Genomic DNA, 17171 nt, shown 5'->3' on the forward strand with positions numbered 1-17171 from the left:
GGTGTTTTATTAGCTGCTGTGCTGGAGAGCTGGGAATTGGAGCTGCTCCGGGGTGGGGGGAGAGGGGTCCAGCCGTTACCTGCTGCCTCCCTGCACTGCTCTGCGGCGAGGGGCTGCATCGCCCTGTGCGACCTTAACGCCGTGTTTTGTCCCCCCGGCGAAGCTGGCTGGCTGCGAGGCGATGCTGGAGCGGCACGGCGGGCCGCTCCCCTTCTGTATTTTTTCCCGTAACACAGACTTTATTTATTTTCTATGCTGCCTCCCAAGCTGGAGCAGCAACGAGGGTTGTGGGAGTTGCTTTTTCCTGCTAGCTGAATTCTCGGACCTTCCCTCGTTCCCCAGCACAGTTTTGTAATCTCCTTTTTGTTCTTCTGGGGTGAGAGGGAGAGGAGGGCTGGGGGATGGAGGAGGGCAGGGACTGTCTGATGAGTTCAAGTGCCATTAAAAAATACCGAGTTTATCTGTATGCTGCTAGCACAGTCGGTCCATGTAGCATTCCCAGTGTTTTACCCCTTTCTGATGGAGGATGCTGGTGAGTAGAATTAAATCTATACTCAGTGCTGTTCAGATGAGTTAGGATAAAATGAGGGCATTTTTATTCAGATTAACCTTTTCAGATGATTATGAACACGGGGGGATGATGAACGTGAAAAGACACCCTCTCTCTTCTTCGGTATCTTACCGGCCCAGCCTTGCTGCCGCGTTTAGTTAAGAGGGAATTTTTGTCCTCCGTTAAACGAGCGTAGAAACAGTGAGGCAGGGAAACATGTTTCCGAGCATGTTGATGTTTTTCCATGCTTTTCACACAGTACCCATCACATTCGATTTGATACATAATTTTACTCCAAAGTGACAAGGTTACATGCACTCTCTATTAAGCAACATATGTTGCTCTGTTCTCCAGGAAGGGTGATTTTAATGCTGTCCCGGTAGAAACCTGCCGCACAGTGATGCATATACCAGCTGGCATTATTTTGCAATTGAAGACCATGTCTTTAAAGCTATTTAACTAGTGAACTCTGCGTAACAGACCAACATTAAAAATAGTCTCCATTAACCTGGGGTCAGTGGTAAGGCTCTGATGAAATGGATATTTCTTTTCTAATTGATAAGATAAACATGTTTATTCTGTAGGCTGTGTAAAATTCAGGGATAGTCTTAATTCACTTGTGTCTTTGCTAGTTGGAGTTTACAAGAGAGCTTATACATTTTTTCCTTCATTAGTGAGAAAACCTTAAGTTCTTTCTTGAATACATCTTTTTAAAAAACTTTGGTATAAATCAAATGTTTGTTTTCAACCTTTCCTCGAAAATTTTAGCAGCGTGATTAGTCAGAACTTCAGGCGGAGACTGACTGTGGAGCTGTCCAAGAGTTTGCAACCTAGGAGCAGAGTGGGGACTTTTCCCTTACTCTCTCCCTTTTCCCTGCATTTCCGAAATTATTTCTTGCACTTGTGTATCTTCTAGGATTGCCGCAGTGACCTGTATGGCAGGCAGATGTCCCCTTTCCCCAAAAAAGGGTACGCCTGTTGCAGCAAAGCCGGTGGTCCTTTCCCCAGGAGACTGCAGCAAGGATGCAGCAGGCGAAGGCAGTGGTGTTATCTCGAGTTTTTTACACGAGGCCTGGCCTGCGCCGGGGCCGTTGCTTCAACCCCATGCGTAGCTACTGCTCGGGGTGAAGTGCGGTTGACCTGCTGGGCTGGAGTGTTGCGAAGGACGCTTCATGCTCCCGTGGTTGTAGAGAGGGGTAAAAGCATGCGCGGGTGTTTCTGCCTTGCTCTGCGCGGGGGCCTGTGCTCCTCTTCTGCTTGCTCTGCTGGCTGCTCTCTCGCCCTGGTCCCTAGTCTGTGCCCCTTTCTCCCTGCTGCTCCTCCTCGCTTTGGTCACCTGTTTTCTCAAGCTCAAATCTGGAAGTCCGCAAAGCCAGCAAGACGTCCCCGACCTCCGGGGCTCTCCTAGCCCGGCTGCGCAGAGTCCGCGTTCCTCCGGCGTGGCAGCGCCTGCCCTGCGGCTTCGCTCCTGCTCCCGCGGCCCCATCTCCCGCGAGGCTCCCGCGTTGGCTGGGGACCGTCTGCAGTTGCGGGGCTGCAGGACGCCCCGCTGAGCCAGCTCTGCCCCGACTCCGGCTGGCAGCTCCGTGGCACCTTGGGTGGCTCTGGGGCGTGGGAGGGCTCAGCTCTGCCCCGTCGGTGCGTCTGTGGTGTCCCCGCTTCTCCCTTTGGACCATCCGTGTCTCGGCACGACGAGCCGCCCCCGGACCTGAGAAGAGGCGCTGCTAAGTTGCCGTTTTATTGAATTCCCTTCCTTGTTGATCTGTTATTAGATTGTGGTTAGTGTTTCATTAGCGAGCCCCAGTGGGCATGAGTTCATTAGCGCTTTATTGGTTGGAGCTGCGCTTTGTTGCACTGGAGATGTATCGCGGAGAGCGCCGGCGCTCGTTGCAGTGATCGCACTAATGAGCTGCGGTTCGGACAGGGTGTGCGGTGGCTTTCTAAGTGCCACAGCACAGATTTGCAGGGATGCTTGGCCCTCATCTGGGCATCAGAGCAAAGGCCTGGATTTATGAGAGCACTGAACAACTCTGCTGTTGGGTCCTTCTGCGGCTTTGACTTTTTTGTTCCCTGCAGTTCTGCCACAGGCCCCTCAGCACAGGGGACTTTGGCTTCACGTGGCAGAAGCGCTTTCCCCAGGGCTTGCTGCTCTGCTGGGCCCCGAGCAGGCAGGAGGGGGACGAGCCGGGGCAGTCTGTGCTGCCCGCAGCGATCAGCTAGATGTGGCATTGCCCAAGCCTCTCCCGAGAGCTCTGCATTGATTCTGTCCCAGTAGCATCTGCTGGGTGTTTTGTTAACGCCTTTGCTGAGAGGTACTGGCCTGTCTGCACTTCTTTTCTGGGGCTATTATTCAGCCAAGGCCTGGCTAAAAGTAGTTTATCTAACCCCGAGATATTTTTCAGGTTTGCTGTCTCTTCTAAGCTCAAATTAATCAGCACTTGGGATAGCCCAGAACAGAAAACCCGTGGCTCCAGCAGCTCGGAAGTGAAACCTGATGTGTTTAATCAATGAACGTTAGGAGCAATAAATCGGGTTGCAGTGCCGTAATGGGAGCAGCGCGATGCAGCCAGCCTGGGGACCGGGGACGGTGTCACAGCCTGCAGCTCGCGCTGTCGGGGAAGGAAAAATAGCAGGCTTAGCTTCAGAAGGGCTTCGGATGATTACTGCAAAGTAATTAGGCTGCAGCTCACCTTTTCTGGGTTAAATTGGGACATTTCGGTAGCATTCGACTTTGGATCCCTCAGTATGACCCCACTGCTGGTCTGGATCCTTAGCAAGCCGCAGAGGAGGGGGCTCTGGAGCGCGGCGCCGCTCTGCCTTTCACAGCGGAGAAGGGGAGTGTGGGAGGCTGCTCGGTCCTGTGCTTTTCACAGCACCTTCCCTGGAGCCTGTGCGCTCCTGGGCGGCAGCCCCACTGCTGCGGCACCCAAAAAGGCCTCTGTAGCAGCCAGAGCCCAAAGCAACCTGCTTGGGGCCGGAGACTTTTCCGAGTCATCTGTCTCTCCTGTCCCCATCAGCGACTTTACAATGGCTTTGAGGAACTGTATTTTCAGGTCTTTTATCATTAAATTACAGGTCAGGGCCAGCAGATTCTCCTGCCTGTCGGCTCTGGCTGCCAAAGTTAATACATCACGCGGCGCTGGAAGCGTCACATGGAGGCTCGTCACGGAGCGAGGCCGAGCGTTGCATGGGAGTGCCTGGCCTGGGCGTCCCTTTGCAGTAACACTGGTTAAATAAAAAGAGGATTAATTGGATTGCTCTTCTTTGAGGGCAGCACAGCAGGTGCGGGGCAGCCTGGCTGCTCTTGCAGCCTCTCGGGCTGTTATTTCACCACAGGTCTCTGTAACAAATTCCCTGCGCCAGACTCAGAGCTCAGGCTGTCCGACACTGCCTGGATGTGAGCTAAAGCCCCCAGCCCAGCACCTCCTGCACCGGGGTCCCTCCCGTGCAGCAGGCCATTGGCAGCGTGTGCGAGGTCCCGCTAGGGATGCTCAGCCGCAAAGCACTGCCTTTTCCCCTGCAAACCATGAGCGAGAGCTCCTGCAGGGGACAGGGCTTCGCTGCTGCACGGGAGGGGTTTGCTCAGCCTTGGCAGCTAGTTTAACCTCTTCCCCCCCACCCTTGCTGGCCCCTCTCCATTTATAAAGTGCAAAAGCGGTTGGATTTAAGAGAATCTTGTTCTCTCCCTGAGAGTGGAGCAAAGCTTTGTGTGTATTCACTGATCTTTTTTTTTTTTCTGTCCGGTGACTTCGAACTGAAACGGATCCTGTCACTATGCCGTCTGCCCTGGAGACGGGCGCAGGGCTCAGCAGGATCGGTGCTGTCAGGGGAGGCACGCGGGGGTGCACAAACCTCTCCCCACCCCTCTCGCCCTTCCCACCCGAGCCCCTTCAGCCCTCTCCCGAGCCTTCCCGGCCCGGGGGGATTAACTCGGCCTTTCCCTGCTCTGCTCCCCAGTATGAGTTTAAAGCCAAGAACATCAAGAAGAAGAAAGTGAGCCTCATCGTCTCGGTGGATGGCGTGAAGGTCATTCTGAAAAAGAAGAAGAAGGTAGGCGGCTCGCTCCTGGGGCGGCCCCGCGGCGGGGCGGCGCTTTGCGGGGGCAGAGCCAGGGCGTGCGGCTGCCCTGGGCTGAGCACAGCGCGAGCAGCTTTCCCCAGCCCGCTCGGCCCCTCGCCTGCCCTCCGGGGGCTTTTGTCCTCGCATGGCTCTGTGGCTGGGCGGAGGAGAGCACTGGCGAGGAGGGCTGGCGGGGCTGGCAGCCGGCTGCCTTTGTGCTGAGCATCCCCAGCTGGAGCGAGGAGGAGACCTGCCAGGCTCGCCGCGGGGGCAAAGCGTGCCGCTAATTCGAGCAGCAGGCGTGCCGGGAGGGAGAGCGCACGCGTCCCTGCTGCGGCGTGCACTGCTCTGGGGGCCCCGGCGTGATTGGCCTGCGCTGGGGGGGTTTTGGTGGTGCCCGTCCCCTCACAGCACTTCTCCAGGAGGGGTTTTTCACGTGCCCTGGGATTTCTGCTGCAGTCCGGGCACTTTCAGCCCACTGCTCGTGCTGCTGGGCACTCTGGTGCAGCTCGGGGCCACGTGTCTCCCAGGTCGCTGCCAGGCCCCTGCACCAAGCTCCCCCGGCAGAGCGGAGGGCGTCCCAGCAGGGACTAGGTGCGCTGGGAGGCGAGCCACGAGAGGGGGGGACGGTCAGCTCTGACAAAAGTCCCTGATGAACCTTGTTCCCCAGCATGGCAGAACTGGCCCTGATGTGCAGAAGGGCTCGTGGGGACCCCGGGGAGGTGGTGGCACGGAGCCAGTCCCCAGCGAGGCCCAGCCCCTGCCGCGAAGGCTTGCAAGCGAGCAGCAGCCGACCCGCGGCAAGGGCCCCTGGGTCGGCCCCTTCGGTGCTGTTCTCGATCTCAAGGGCAGCATCTGACGTACTCATTTTCAGTTTCTTTCATTGCAGAAAAAAGAGTGGGCCTGGGATGAGAACAAAATGCTCGTCATGCACGACCCTATCTACAGGTAAGGCTCAGCGGCGCTGGCGCTCGCGACTGGCGCGGCACCAGAGGCAATCGCCCTCCCGCTTTACGGGCTCCCTCCTGCTGAGGGAGCACTGCCAGAAACATTTCGGATGGGCTTTAGCAGTGGTGTGCTGCGGAGGCTGGGCATCTGCCAGCACCCCAGGGCCTGCCCTGGAAAGCACTGCATGTGGTCTTGCCAGTCTCCTGGGTACCAGAGATGATGTGCGCGTTGCGGACTGTACTCTCCCCCTCCTGTCTGTCCCTGCAGGATATTCTACGTGTCCCATGACTCCCAGGATCTAAAGATCTTCAGCTACATTGCCAGGGATGGGTCTAGCAATGTCTTCAGGTGTAACGTCTTCAAGTCCAAGAAGAAGGTAAGACGTTCGGATGCACATCCCTCTGTCCTGGGGCCTTGGGGGCTTGGCCGGGACAGGCCCCCGCCATGTCGAGCTGCGGCACAGCTGACTTGCATCTCAGTTGTGCTGGGGAGGTCCCCTGGTGCACCCCTGTGCCGGGCAGCCCGGCTGAGGCCGCGCTCCTTGTCCCCTCTCCACGTCTCAGAGCCAAGCCATGCGCATCGTCCGGACGGTGGGACAGGCGTTCGAGGTCTGCCACAAGCTGAGCCTCCAGCACACCCAGCAAAACGCAGACGGGCAGGAGGACGGCGACAGCGAGAGGAACGGGGACGACCTGGACGTCCCAGGTACCGTGCCCCTGCCGAGGGGCAGCGTGCCGGGGCGTGGGTCCTCACTGGTGCTGGGAGCTGGCAGATGCAGTCTGCGGAGGTGCTGCCTTTCCGTGACGCTCACTGCCGGCTGCGGGGAACGGATTTGCCCAGCAATCTGGCCTGCAGAGCCCTGCGCTCAGGCTGGGCTCTCGCACAGCTAGGAGCCTTCGCAAGGTGTTAGCCTTCATCCTCACGGACGTCCCTCTTGCTGGGAGCCCATTAGCAGCAATCCAGACTCTGCTGGATGCTTAAGCTCTCTCTGTGCTCTGTGCCGCAAGCGTTTCCTCCCAGCTGCCAGGAAAGGGGCCCTGAGCACAGCCGTGCCCCGAGGTCCCTGCGTGGCTCGCTCTCAGCTCTCAGCCGCAGTTAGCCCAGGCCAAGCAGCTCCTGCCAAGCGGCGGCCCCGCTCGCTCGCCCCTCTCGCCGTGCCCGGTTGGATCCCTGGCTGGTCCCGGTGCCCGTGTGCGTCCAAGCCCACTGCCTGCTCTGCCGCCCGTGCCGTGGGCCCCAGCGCAGTGCTCAGCCCAGCTTCCAAATCCTGCTGGGAGCGGCCTGGCCTTTGTCCGCTGCTTCCTCACCGCTTCTACGAGTAACGCTGCTGTGATGCCGTGGTTATCAGGCTGCCCCGATTGTCCTGGGCCGCTCATTGTTTGTTTTTCCTCCACACGATGTCCCGGTGCTGAGATATGGCGCCCAGGGGACTTCTGAGCATCCGTTTTTGCCTGGAATCTCTTGTTTACCGCTCTGTGGCTTTCGCTGCGTGGCGGCACGTTTCTCCCGGAGCCACGGGTTTCGCGCTGCCGCCCCCAAAGCAGCGGGGCGCCCTGGGCATGCGGGGCCGGCGCGCGGGAGGGTTTGCTCTGACGGTGCCCCCGCCGCAGGCTGCCGCCTGGGCGGTGCGGAGAAGGCGGCCGCCTCTGCGGAGGAGACGGACATCGACGCCGTGGAGCTCCCGCTGGCGGGGACCGACGTGCTGGAGTTCAGCCGGGGGGTGACGGACCTGGACGCCGTGGGGCGGGATGCGAGCGCCTACGCTGACGCCAAGGTACGGCCCCGACTTGTGGGAGCGGCTGGGCCGGGCACCGCGCGGGCCCCGCTGGGGAGGTATTTTACAGCGTTCCCCGGCGCCCGGATCAAAGGCGCCCGCCGCCCCCCTGCCAACCTCTGATGCGGGGCCAGCCCTCTCCCGGGAGAGCCGTGTCCGGGCCCAGCTGCCTGCAGCGGCACAGGGAGGGTCAGAGCTGGGAGGATTTTTTTCCACCCCTCCTCCAAAATAAAGGCTTTTTTTTGATGCACTGGAAATTTCCATGGGAATCTTCTGCCTTTTCTGAAATTTTCTGCAAAATCGTTTGCGCTTTTGTCAACACACACAGAAGTGCAGGCGGGGAAGGGAGGCTGGGGTCGGCGAGCCCGTCACCCTGCCGGAGGCGGGCTCGGCGGAGCGTAATTGCTCCTGGCAGATGCTGCTTTTGCGGCTGGTGACACAGGCTCCGTCCTTCCCCAGGCATCTGCTCCTGTGCCTCGCGAGCTGCTGCGTGAGCAGATTTTCCTGGGCTCTAACCTAATTCCCCTTGGCCACAGGATAAGCTGTTCTACTGCCGGAGGCTTTGTCCTTGACACAACTTAAAAATACCGTTTTCGAAGTTTTTCAGCAGCCCTCCTCCCAGCTCCTGCAGCCAGGGCTTGCAAGATGTCCTCTTGCTGCACGCACGTGCTCACGCTCTCGATGCCGATGTTTTTGCAGGGCTGCCTCCACTCGGAAAGCATCCTGATGGCGTCACCCAAAATGCTGCTGCCCTCCTCTGCCCAGCTGCCCGACCTGGGCACGCCGCTCTCGGCCCACCACCAAATGCAGCTCCTCCAGCAGCTCCTGCAGCAGCAGCAGCAGCAGACGCAAGTGGCCGTGGCACAGGTTGTCCCTGCCGTGTCCCGGGGCGGGTGGCAGGGTGCGGGGGCACAGGGGGCTCCGGGGAGGTGGCGCAAAGCTGCCGGTGCAAGGGATGGGGAGGGACCGGGCTGTGCAGCAAGGGGAGAGCTGAGGAAATGGAGGAAAAATGGGACAGGCTGGAGGGAGCAGGGCTGTCCATGGGAAAACCTGTCTGTCCATCCCATCCGCATCCTGGAGACGGTACGGGGAGGGGACTGGGATGCAGCCTGCTGCCTGGCCCCCAGCGGCAGCATGCCAGAGGGTCCATCTGCCACGGCCTGTCCCAGCTCACACTCTGCCAGCGGACAGCAAGTGCCTATAGATAGCACGGATGACGGTGGTAGCTGGCTCCGTTTCTCCGTGACATGCGTTCCCTGGCAGCAAGCTAGGCTTGCAGCTACAGTGCGCCAAGGAGGAGGGCTGGTCTCCACGTGACCCCTCCAGACTTAGCCCCCGGGAAGGTGCTCTTCTTCGTCCCAGGCTGCGTTGAATCCTGCACCCGCGGGGTGGCCCTTCTTCTGGGCCCCCTTTCCTATGGAGGCGTGGGGGCACAGGGATGTCTCGGCACGAGGAGGGATCCTGGTCAGTGTCCAGTCCCTTTCTGGCTCCTGAAACTTCATCTGACTTACTACGTTTGCTTTACCTGTTCCCTGACGCCTCCCAGAGCCCTCTCCACTTGCTCGACTTTCCTCCTGGTCCCAGCAGCCTTTCTGTGCTTTCCGTGGTTTCTCTCTTCATGCATCAAAGTATGGCACCGGTCCTGGCTGCGCTACTGCCCCGGGAGCCTGCGTGCCCTCCACGGTCACCAACTCTGGGAAACATTTCCTGCCGGGAAGAGTGATTCACATCCTAGGGGGAGGCCATTACATCTAGATGTAGTAAAAAGATACTTTTGCTTGGGCAAAGCTTATCAAGCAAATCTGGGTCCCTCTCTGGCAGGGACTTGTCATCTTTGGTAGTCCCAATCCTTGTGTCACCTGAAGGTCTTTGCAGCAGTGATTCCTTTTTCTTCTCTCTTCCAGATAAAATCTATGACATGGGGTAAGGCCATTTCTTGGCTGGGTCCTGGGATAACAGCCACTGGCCTCATTCTCCTTTCTGCAGCGGCTGACACTTGCCGCTGGACCTTTGCCCACCCAAGGATGGTTCTGGTCCCGAGAGCTGTTACTTAGCTACTCCCTCACCCATTCATGTGTGCCGTGGTGATTTTGTGTCGTTCTGATTTATTAATGAAAAAGTTGTTCTCTATGATGTCAAATGCCTTTCAGATGACTGAATACATGACATCAACACCTTCATCAATAGCACTGGTTATCTTCTCTCCAAAGTACTGAGTCAGTTTGTCTCTGAGTGCACGATGATTGGCATGGGCTTTATTCCCTGCTAACAAAGCCGGTAGATCCGCTATATTGTCCAGGACCTCTGTCAGACTGATGGGTCCACATTACCTCGGCCTGTAATTACTTGGCTGGGAATGAAATGTCATTTAGTCCCCTCTCGTTGACCAGAGAGACCTGGCATTTGCGAGGCATTTCCCAACACCTGTAGAAGGTTAAGGGCAGGTTAAGGGAATCAGTGCTGGGTGTTATCCCCAGAGCACCCGGTGGCACAAGCTGCTGCCCGGCTGCAAGATGTGAGGTTTGGGCGCTGCTCACTGCTTCGCCTGGCCAGTCCAAGGCATCGCCTGAGCCCTGCTGCGGACACGGCTGCCCTGCTGTGAGGAAGGGTGATGTCCGTGCTGACACTGCAACCCCCAAGCTTCGCTTTGTATTGCATTGCCCTGCCCGCGCAGGCCGGCCTCCCGCTTCCTCCGAGCTTTCCCCGAGTGTGGGGTGCTCCAGCCTTCGCCGGGCATGGGCATGGCCTTGCAGTCCTATGGGCTGCATTTAGGCAGTGCAGGAGAAACCAGGCAGCAGCTGCCGCATGCAGGCACGGAGCGCTGCCTCCTGCTCTGCGTTGCGCCAGGGCGCTGCTCTCTGTCTTGTGGTCCTGAGCGCGTTCCCGGGGGATGTCCTCGCTCAAGCTCAGCTCTGCCACCCGAGGTGCCGGAGGCTGTCATGCCAGGCATGGCCAGGGCTGTTTGCAGCTCCGGTGCAGCTCTTGCGCTCCCTCTCCCGGCAGCGGCAGCAATGAGCAGGACCCCGTGTTGTGTGAAGGACCGGGTCTGGGAAACCTGCCCAAAGAGAGAGCTCAGCCGGGGCAGGCTCCCAGCCCGCTCCTGCACCCCCCACAGCGGCTGAGCCTGTCTTTTCTTCCTCATCCCTCTGGCGTCCTCCCATGCTGCCTTTTCTCCTGCGTCGCTGGCTGCCTCTCCGTGGGCTCTTCTGTGGCTGCACCCTCCCCTTCCACAGCCTGCTCTTGCTCTCTCTGGGCTCGAGCCGGCTCGGCGCCGCTGCGGCAGCTGGGGAGAGGGGAGCCGCGGGGACGCCCAGGGTGGTGCCGATGGCTTGATGGCTCGGCTCTTCCATCGTTCTCCTCTCTCGGACTCCTCCTCCTTCATGGGGAGCAAGCAGTTGGTGCGTTGATAAAGCAATGCCCACAGCAGAGTGGTTTCTCAGCCGGATGGTTAGGCAGGACACGGGCGAGCCCTCGCGGAGGGGCCGTGGCGGGGCGGTCAGCCCCGTCCTGTGTTGGGGCGATGCGCTGGCGGAGCTGTGCCGCGGGCGCTCACCAGCTCTCCGCCTCTGCCGCAGGTTCACTTGCTGAAGGACCAGCTGGCCGCGGAGGCCGCCGCGCGCCTGGAGGCGCAGGCTCGAGTGCACCAGCTCCTGCTGCAGAACAAGGACTTGCTGCAGCACATCTCGCTCCTGGTGAAGCAGGTGCAGGAGCTGGAGCTGAAGCTCTCGGGGAACACCACCAGTAAGAGCTCCTTCCCCTCCCGCCCCCCTCGCGGCTAGCCAGGGGCCCCAGCCTGGCTGCGTGGACTGCCCCGCTCCTGCTGCCCTTGGGGCACCCCACTTTGCCCCCCACTCCCCTGGGGCTGTGTCCTGCCCCCTTCCCAGAGCGCATTTGCAGCGTTTTGGTGTAGGGGCGAAACCGCTGCTGTTCTGGCACGGCTTGTGTGCGTGCAGCAGTGCTCGCGCGTGGCACGGATGGGGAGCATGGAGAGGTTGGTGTGGACAGGGGCAGTCACACGTGTCCATCGGCTGTGCGTCTGCTTTCTGCAGCGGCTGCGTGGTCTCGGCTACTCGAAACCTAGCCAGAGGTGGTGGTGAGACGGTGGGCAGAGCCGGGCGGCGCCGCCTCCCTCTCAGCTGCGCCCTTCTCTTGCAGTGGGCTCCCAGGACAGTCTGCTGGAGATCACCTTCCGCTCCAACGCGCTCCCTGTGCTCTGCGACCCCACCACCCCGCAGCCCGAGGACACCCACCCGCCGCCGCTGGGCCCGGGCTCTGGCTTCCCCGGCGCCCTGGGCAGCCCCATAGGTAGGAACGACTGCCTGGTGAAGCTGGAGTGCTACCGGTTCGTGCCGGGCTCGGGGCCGTGCGCCCCGGAGCCGCTCCTGGGCAGCCTGGAGCTCATCAAGTTCCGCGAGTCAGGCATTGCCTCCGAGTACGAGTCCAACACGGACGAGAGCGAGGAGCGTGACTCGTGGTCCCAAGAGGAACCGCCACGCCTGCTCAACGTCCAGCCCAGGCAGGACCTGGGCGACAGCCTGGAGGACGAGATCGCGGTGTAGGGACGGCGGGAGGTGGTGCGGAGCAGCCGGGACCCCTGATCCCGGTCTCTTCTGCTGCAGAGGTGCTGCCTGACCGGGCCGTGAGGCAACGCCAGGCTGCTCTTTCCCCAGCTGGTGCCACGTGCCGGGTCTCAGCGCAGGGAGCCTTGCAATGGTCCCAGCTTTAGGGAGGCAAGGATGTGCCCGAGTATTGCCGCGGTCCCTCCGTCAGGAGAGCATGCCCGCAGCAGCCTGCCGGGAGCAGGGCGCAGACTCCTCCTTCCCTTGGCCGCATACCCCTGCTGTCAGCCGCGTTGTCCTGAGCCCAGCCAGGCCTCAGCACCTTTTGCTTTGCCCCAGGCTCCACAGCACGCAGCTGGGAAACCTGAGGAGATGGGGATGGAGCAGCTCTCAGTGCGGTGACTGGCGTCGGCTGGTCACGTCCCAGCCTCCGGGGAGGATGGTGAGCGGGAGCGTGGGGCAGCTTGCATCCGGGGCCCTGCGGCTTGCATGGCAGCGAGTGGGCTGTGCTGGTGGCGCGCACACGCGCCGCGCTGCAGCATGCGGGACCTGCATGCTGGGCTGGAGCAGCTTCGGCACGCCAGCCCCGGAGAGAGCACTCGGCACCAGGCAGCAAGCGGCGAGGTGCTCGTGCGGTTGCCTTGCCCCTACCTCTGCAAGCCGCATTTCGGGGCCAGGCAGAAGCCGGAGTGCCCGGCCGTTGCCACAGAACTGCCCGGGAGCTGCAGACTGTGGGGAGCACAGTGGTGGGCCCTGGGTGCTGGTGCGGGCCCGAGCCTGGGCATGGGCTGCAGTTTCCCTGCAGCCTTATTAGCCTGCCTGGTCGCTGCGGCAGGAGCCCCGGCTGTACTGTTGGAGCGCGAAGGATGACTGAGACAGGGCACGTGAGCGAAAGGCGAAGGGAAGGCAGTGAGGGGCAGCGGGACAAGGCTGGGGAGGAGCCAGAGGGCTGAGCCCAGCCGGCACAGGATGGCCAGGCCTGGGGCAGGGTGCTGGGGTTGGTGGCACAAGCCGGATGGGGATGGTGTTGGCAGGAGGAGGGCACGCGGGCGCTGCCTGCTCCTCCCCAGGGCTGCAGTGTGCAGACGGGCAACGCTCCTCGCAGAGGGGGCCAACCCTGGCCCCGCGGGCAGGAGTGTGAGGAAGGCACGGTGCGGGCGGCTGGGATGCGGCGCGGGGATGTGCAGCGTCTTCCCGTCACTGCCTGCACCCCCGGAGCACCACCCTTGGGCTCCTCAGGATGGCTGCTGGTTTGAGAGCCTTTATGGTGCTCTCGCATCATGTTTTCAAGCACTTCCCTGCCACCACAACCCTCTTCATAGACAAATCTTCCCATTTCCAGGCAGTCACTTGCTCCCCAGCCTGGTTGGGGGATGCAGTGCTGGCCGCTGTCATGTGCAGCAATGCCGCACGTGCAGCCCCTCGAGGGCAGCCAGTCCTCCTCCTCCTCCCCAAGCCCTGGAAGTGCACCACTAGCTACTGCAGGGGCTGCTGTGGGGCCATTTGGTGGCACGGTGTCCGGGTTGTGCTGCTGGTGACCCTGCTCCCGGGCACCGTCTGGGTTTGCAATGGTGGCTTCAGAGGGCCAGCTGGCCCCAGTCCGTGGGGGCAGAGGAAGGGGGCTCGCAGGCCCCCGCCCCCAAACGCCGTCCAGATGGCGATGCAATTCCAGCTGCGTGCTGAGCAATGCTGGCAGAAGAGGTGCTGCGAGCCGCCTAGTTGCCACGTGCTGCAGGGCTCAGCGTCCGCGTTGGGCTAACACGGGAGGAGCTGCAGGGCGCCGGGAGGAAGCTGCTTGGGCAGCACGGGGGTCGGGCGGCTGGGCTAGCAACGGCAGGGGCACCCCCCGCACAGGTGGGCCCCTCCGTCTCTCCTGTTCGCATCCTCCAGACAAGTGAGTCTAGGGTCTCAGCACCCCCCGGAGCCTGCGGCGCTTGTGGCTGGTAGCCCTGGCTGCTCCAAAGGATCCAGAGCTTTTGTCTTTCCTGCAAGTGCGTTTGTCAGCTGCCCGCTGCCGCGGTCTGTGCGAGGCCGCAGCCGATGGGGTGCGAGCCCGTCCTGACGTCCGCCCCGCTGCTCGCAGGAGCAGTGGAAGTGGTGGGGATCGGCACGGGCATCTTCCTCTCCTGCCACCCTCCTGTCCTGCTTCTGCTTAGCTTTGCTGCTTCCCGCTGCTCTCGCCTTCTCCAGCTCTGTCTCTGCTAGACCTGCCTGCAGCTACCCCGAGCCGAGCATCTCCCGGGCTCCGGCCCCTGCCCTCCACCAGCCCTCGCCTGCCGCCGCGAGGGCCATGGCTGCGCTCTGGCCATAGGCGGGGGGCTGGAGGGGAGGACGCGTCCCCACGCCCCAAGCAGCGGGGCGGCCGGGAGGAGCGGGTGCTGGTGGCGGGACACACCGGGTGCTCCTGTCCTGTCGCCACCGATGCCCCTGTACGCTGTGTCCTGCCGGCCCCGAGCTGCGCTGCCACAAGCATAGCTCTGCTGGCCTCCGTGCCAGGGGGTCCTGGTGTCCCGCAGCCACCTCTCAGTGCTGGGAGGTGAAGCAGGAAGAGGGTGGCCACCAAGGGCCACCCAAAGGTGGGAGAGGAGCCTGGTCCCCATGAGCGAGGTGGAGAAGGGGCTGCATGAGACGTGCCGCGGGCAGGGCAGCGAGGCGGGGATGAGCTCGGAGAGGGGTTTCCGTGCAGGTGGGCAGCCCGTCGCAGGGGTGGCAGGAACTGGGCCGTGGGCACAGGGGGCAAGCGCAGGGAGAGGGGGAGAGATGGGGCTGGACCAAGCGCAGCCCGGACTGCTGCGTCGCCCCGCTGCACCACGGGTTGTACACGTGTAAATCGTCCTCCCCCCAGGGCAGCGCTGCCTCTGAACCGCCTCTCTAGCCTCACACTTTTGTTATGGACCTCGACTGAGGATTTATAGCTCTATTTTTTGTCCTTTCTTTTCCTACAACTGTCGTGTTACTAACTGTCGACTCAATCTATCTGGGAAACCAGTCTGTCAATGTAAGTGCACTTAACCCTTGGGTGTTGTCATTAGGTGATCAGCTTTTGCTAAATAAATCTTTCTATTTCTCAAGGCTTTTCTGTTGTCTCTTCCTTCTTGCTGGCTCTTGCTCTTTCTGCATCGCTCCTCTCACCCCCCGCGCTCGGGACTGGAGGCAGCCCACTTGCATCCCCCCGCATTTGCAAAGGACCATCCAGGCCGGGGACGGTTTTCCGTGCAGCAAAACCCGGTGCAAAGAGGAGGTGACAGGCCTGCCAGGGATGTGCACCCTCCCGGCCAGCCTCCGGGCAAGGCCGCGGGGACAGAGAAGCCAGGAGCAGGCTCGGGGGGCTCCGCGTGCCGGGCGAGCCGCAGGCAGGGCGAGGTGGCAGGCTGGGAATAATCTGATTTATTGCATTTCTGCCGGAGGCAGCGCCGGGGAGGCAGCACTGCCCTCCCGTGGCGGCCGGGCACGGGCAGCGGCGGGTCAGAGGGGGGCCGTGGCGTCCGAGGCCTCGTGCGCCTCGCGCTCCCTCTCCCACAGCGCCTTGAGCCTGCGGTAGTACACCTTGCAGCTGAAGCCCTCGCGGGCGCCGTGCCGCACGTGGGTCTTGAGCGAGCACAGCGTGGGGAAGACGCGGCAGCACGCCACGCACTTGTAGCCGTCCCGGGGCGCCAGCTGCCAGCGGGAGGCCTCCAGCAGGTCCCACACCGTGATGCCGCACCAGGCTCCCGCCGCGGGGCGAGCCGGCTGGGCGCCCTCGGGGGGCCGCAGCTCGTCGGGCGAGCACGAGGAGCAGACAGTCTCCGAGAGGTCGTCGGGCTCGTCGGGCTCCTGGGCACTGCCAGCCAGGCTGGCGGGGCGGCCGCCGGCGTCGTGCCGGGCGGCCGCCTTGGTGCACACGAAGTAGCTGTAGGGCGAGAACCAGGGCCGGTAGACGGCGCAGTCGCGAGCGGGCAGCTCGCCGCCCGGCAGATCCCCCGGCGCGCAGCCTGCGGAGGCAAGGGCCGGCCGTGAGCCGTGGGCGCCGCGGCGGCCGGGGGCTCCTGCCGGGGGGGAGGGAGAGGGGCCCCGCTCACCTGGCGGGCCGGGGGGGCACGGGGGCTCCGGGGTGCTGCTCCTGGCGCTGCCGGGCGCGGGGGCTCCTGAAATGGACAGCAGGGCAAAGCTCTCCATGGCCCCGGCGGGAGGTGGCGAGGGCGCGTGGCCACCTCACTGCCCCCCTTTCCTCCCCCTGTGCCTCACAGTGGACCAGAGCGTGTTTGAGAATGCCCGTGCTGCCGCGGCGCCCGGCACCCGGCCCGCCCGGTCCCCAGCCCCCGAGCCCGGCGCCCGCCTGGCCGGCGGCCAGCACCTCCGCAACCTGGGCAAGGCCGTGGGCGCCAAGGTGAACGACCTGCTGCGGCGCAAGGAGCCGGCCGCGGGGGTGACAGAGGTGAACGCCCGCGCCGGGGCCGCCCTGGGCCCGGGCCAGCCGCCCGGTGAGGACGGGTGAGTCGGACGCGCTTCGGGAGCCCCGCGGCGCCCCCGCGGCCGCCCCTCACCGCTGCCCTGTGCTTGCAGGCCGGCGGCACCCGAGGCCATGCCCCGGCTGGACCCGCCGCCCGCCGCCGCCAAGAAGCGTGCGCCGCGGGCGCTGAAGACCCCACAGGACATGCTTATCGCCCCTCTGCCAGCCGGGGCCGCGGCCAGCCCGCAGCAGTCTCCTGAGCCGGCCGCGGCCCCAGCGGGCCCCGGGGAGGAGCGGTGGGCAGCGGGGGACGCGGCGCTGCCGGAGGGGCACGGTGCGGCGGGGCGCAGCGCCCTCCCGGTGCCCGACCTCATCCACGAGGGTGGCCCGGATGGCCGGCACCCGGGGGCCGACCGTGCGGCCGAGGGCTCTCGCTGCGCCGAGAAGCCGCCCCGCGGCGCCGAGGAGGCCGACGGGCCCCATCCCGACCTGCTCTCCTTCGAGTAGCGCCGCACGGCGCGACCCCAGGAGCGCGTGTGCCGCCGCGCGTGACGCCGCCGCACCACGGACGCCGGGGGGACCCGCGGCCCCTCTTGGAGCAGCCACCGTCTTCCCACCCGCCGGCCGCGCGGCGGCCCCTCGCTGCCGGCCCAGTCCCTCTATTTATGGTGCCTCGGCCGCGGGCGCAGCCGGGACGGGGGATGTGGGTCGCACAATAAAGACTCGTTTTTAGCCACGGACTTTTATCGCGGCCCTCTCTGCGCGGTGGGGCGGGGCCCGGGGGCGGGGCCGGGCGGGGGGCGGGGCAGCCCGGGGCGTGGTCTTTCCGTTTGAGGGCGTGGTCTTTTTTCT

General features: G+C 63.0%; 2 protein-coding genes across 5 annotated transcripts in view; one reads left to right on the forward strand and one right to left on the reverse strand.

Moving 5' to 3' along the window:
- NOS1AP (nitric oxide synthase 1 adaptor protein) overlaps positions 1 to 17059 on the forward strand; it is a 44550-nt gene extending 27491 nt beyond the window's left edge. Inside the window, exons 3-12 of one of the 4 annotated variants that reach the window (XM_064515732.1) lie at positions 4508 to 4600; positions 5484 to 5557; positions 5825 to 5933; positions 6121 to 6262; positions 7168 to 7331; positions 8031 to 8198; positions 10907 to 11072; positions 11487 to 11636; positions 16117 to 16360; positions 16433 to 17059. In XM_064515732.1, coding sequence (XP_064371802.1) covers positions 4508 to 4600; positions 5484 to 5557; positions 5825 to 5933; positions 6121 to 6262; positions 7168 to 7331; positions 8031 to 8198; positions 10907 to 11072; positions 11487 to 11636; positions 16117 to 16360; positions 16433 to 16826 — 1704 coding nt within the window. In that variant the 3' untranslated portion in view covers positions 16827 to 17059. Of the gene's footprint in view, positions 1 to 4507; positions 4601 to 5483; positions 5558 to 5824; positions 5934 to 6120; positions 6263 to 7167; positions 7332 to 8030; positions 8199 to 10906; positions 11073 to 11486; positions 14964 to 16116; positions 16361 to 16432 lie in introns of those variants that run through there. The other 3 variants (XM_064515733.1, XM_064515734.1, XM_064515735.1) reach the window with 3 other exon arrangements.
- Positions 15356 to 16045, reverse strand: SPATA46 (spermatogenesis associated 46). Its single transcript, XM_064516386.1, has 2 exons — positions 15949 to 16045; positions 15356 to 15861 (listed from the first exon to the last, which is right to left on the reverse strand). Exons 1-2 carry the CDS (start codon positions 16043 to 16045, stop codon positions 15356 to 15358), a joined length of 603 nt encoding a protein of 200 aa, XP_064372456.1.
- Positions 17060 to 17171: the final 112 nt, after the last annotated feature.

This window comes from Dromaius novaehollandiae, chromosome 8 (genome assembly GCF_036370855.1).
Source record: "Dromaius novaehollandiae isolate bDroNov1 chromosome 8, bDroNov1.hap1, whole genome shotgun sequence".
In the NCBI taxonomy this organism is placed as follows: domain Eukaryota; kingdom Metazoa; phylum Chordata; class Aves; order Casuariiformes; family Dromaiidae; genus Dromaius; species Dromaius novaehollandiae.

Bases quoted from the DNA above. Each gene is read 5' to 3' on its own strand.
- SPATA46 (XM_064516386.1), bottom strand. From the start codon at position 16,045: ATGGAGAGCTTTGCCCTGCTGTCCATTTCAGGAGCCCCCGCGCCCGGC. The intron at 15,862-15,948 runs GTGAGCGGGGCC...TTGCCTCCGCAG, and splicing joins GTGCCCCCCCGGCCCGCCAG to GCTGCGCGCCGGGGGATCTG.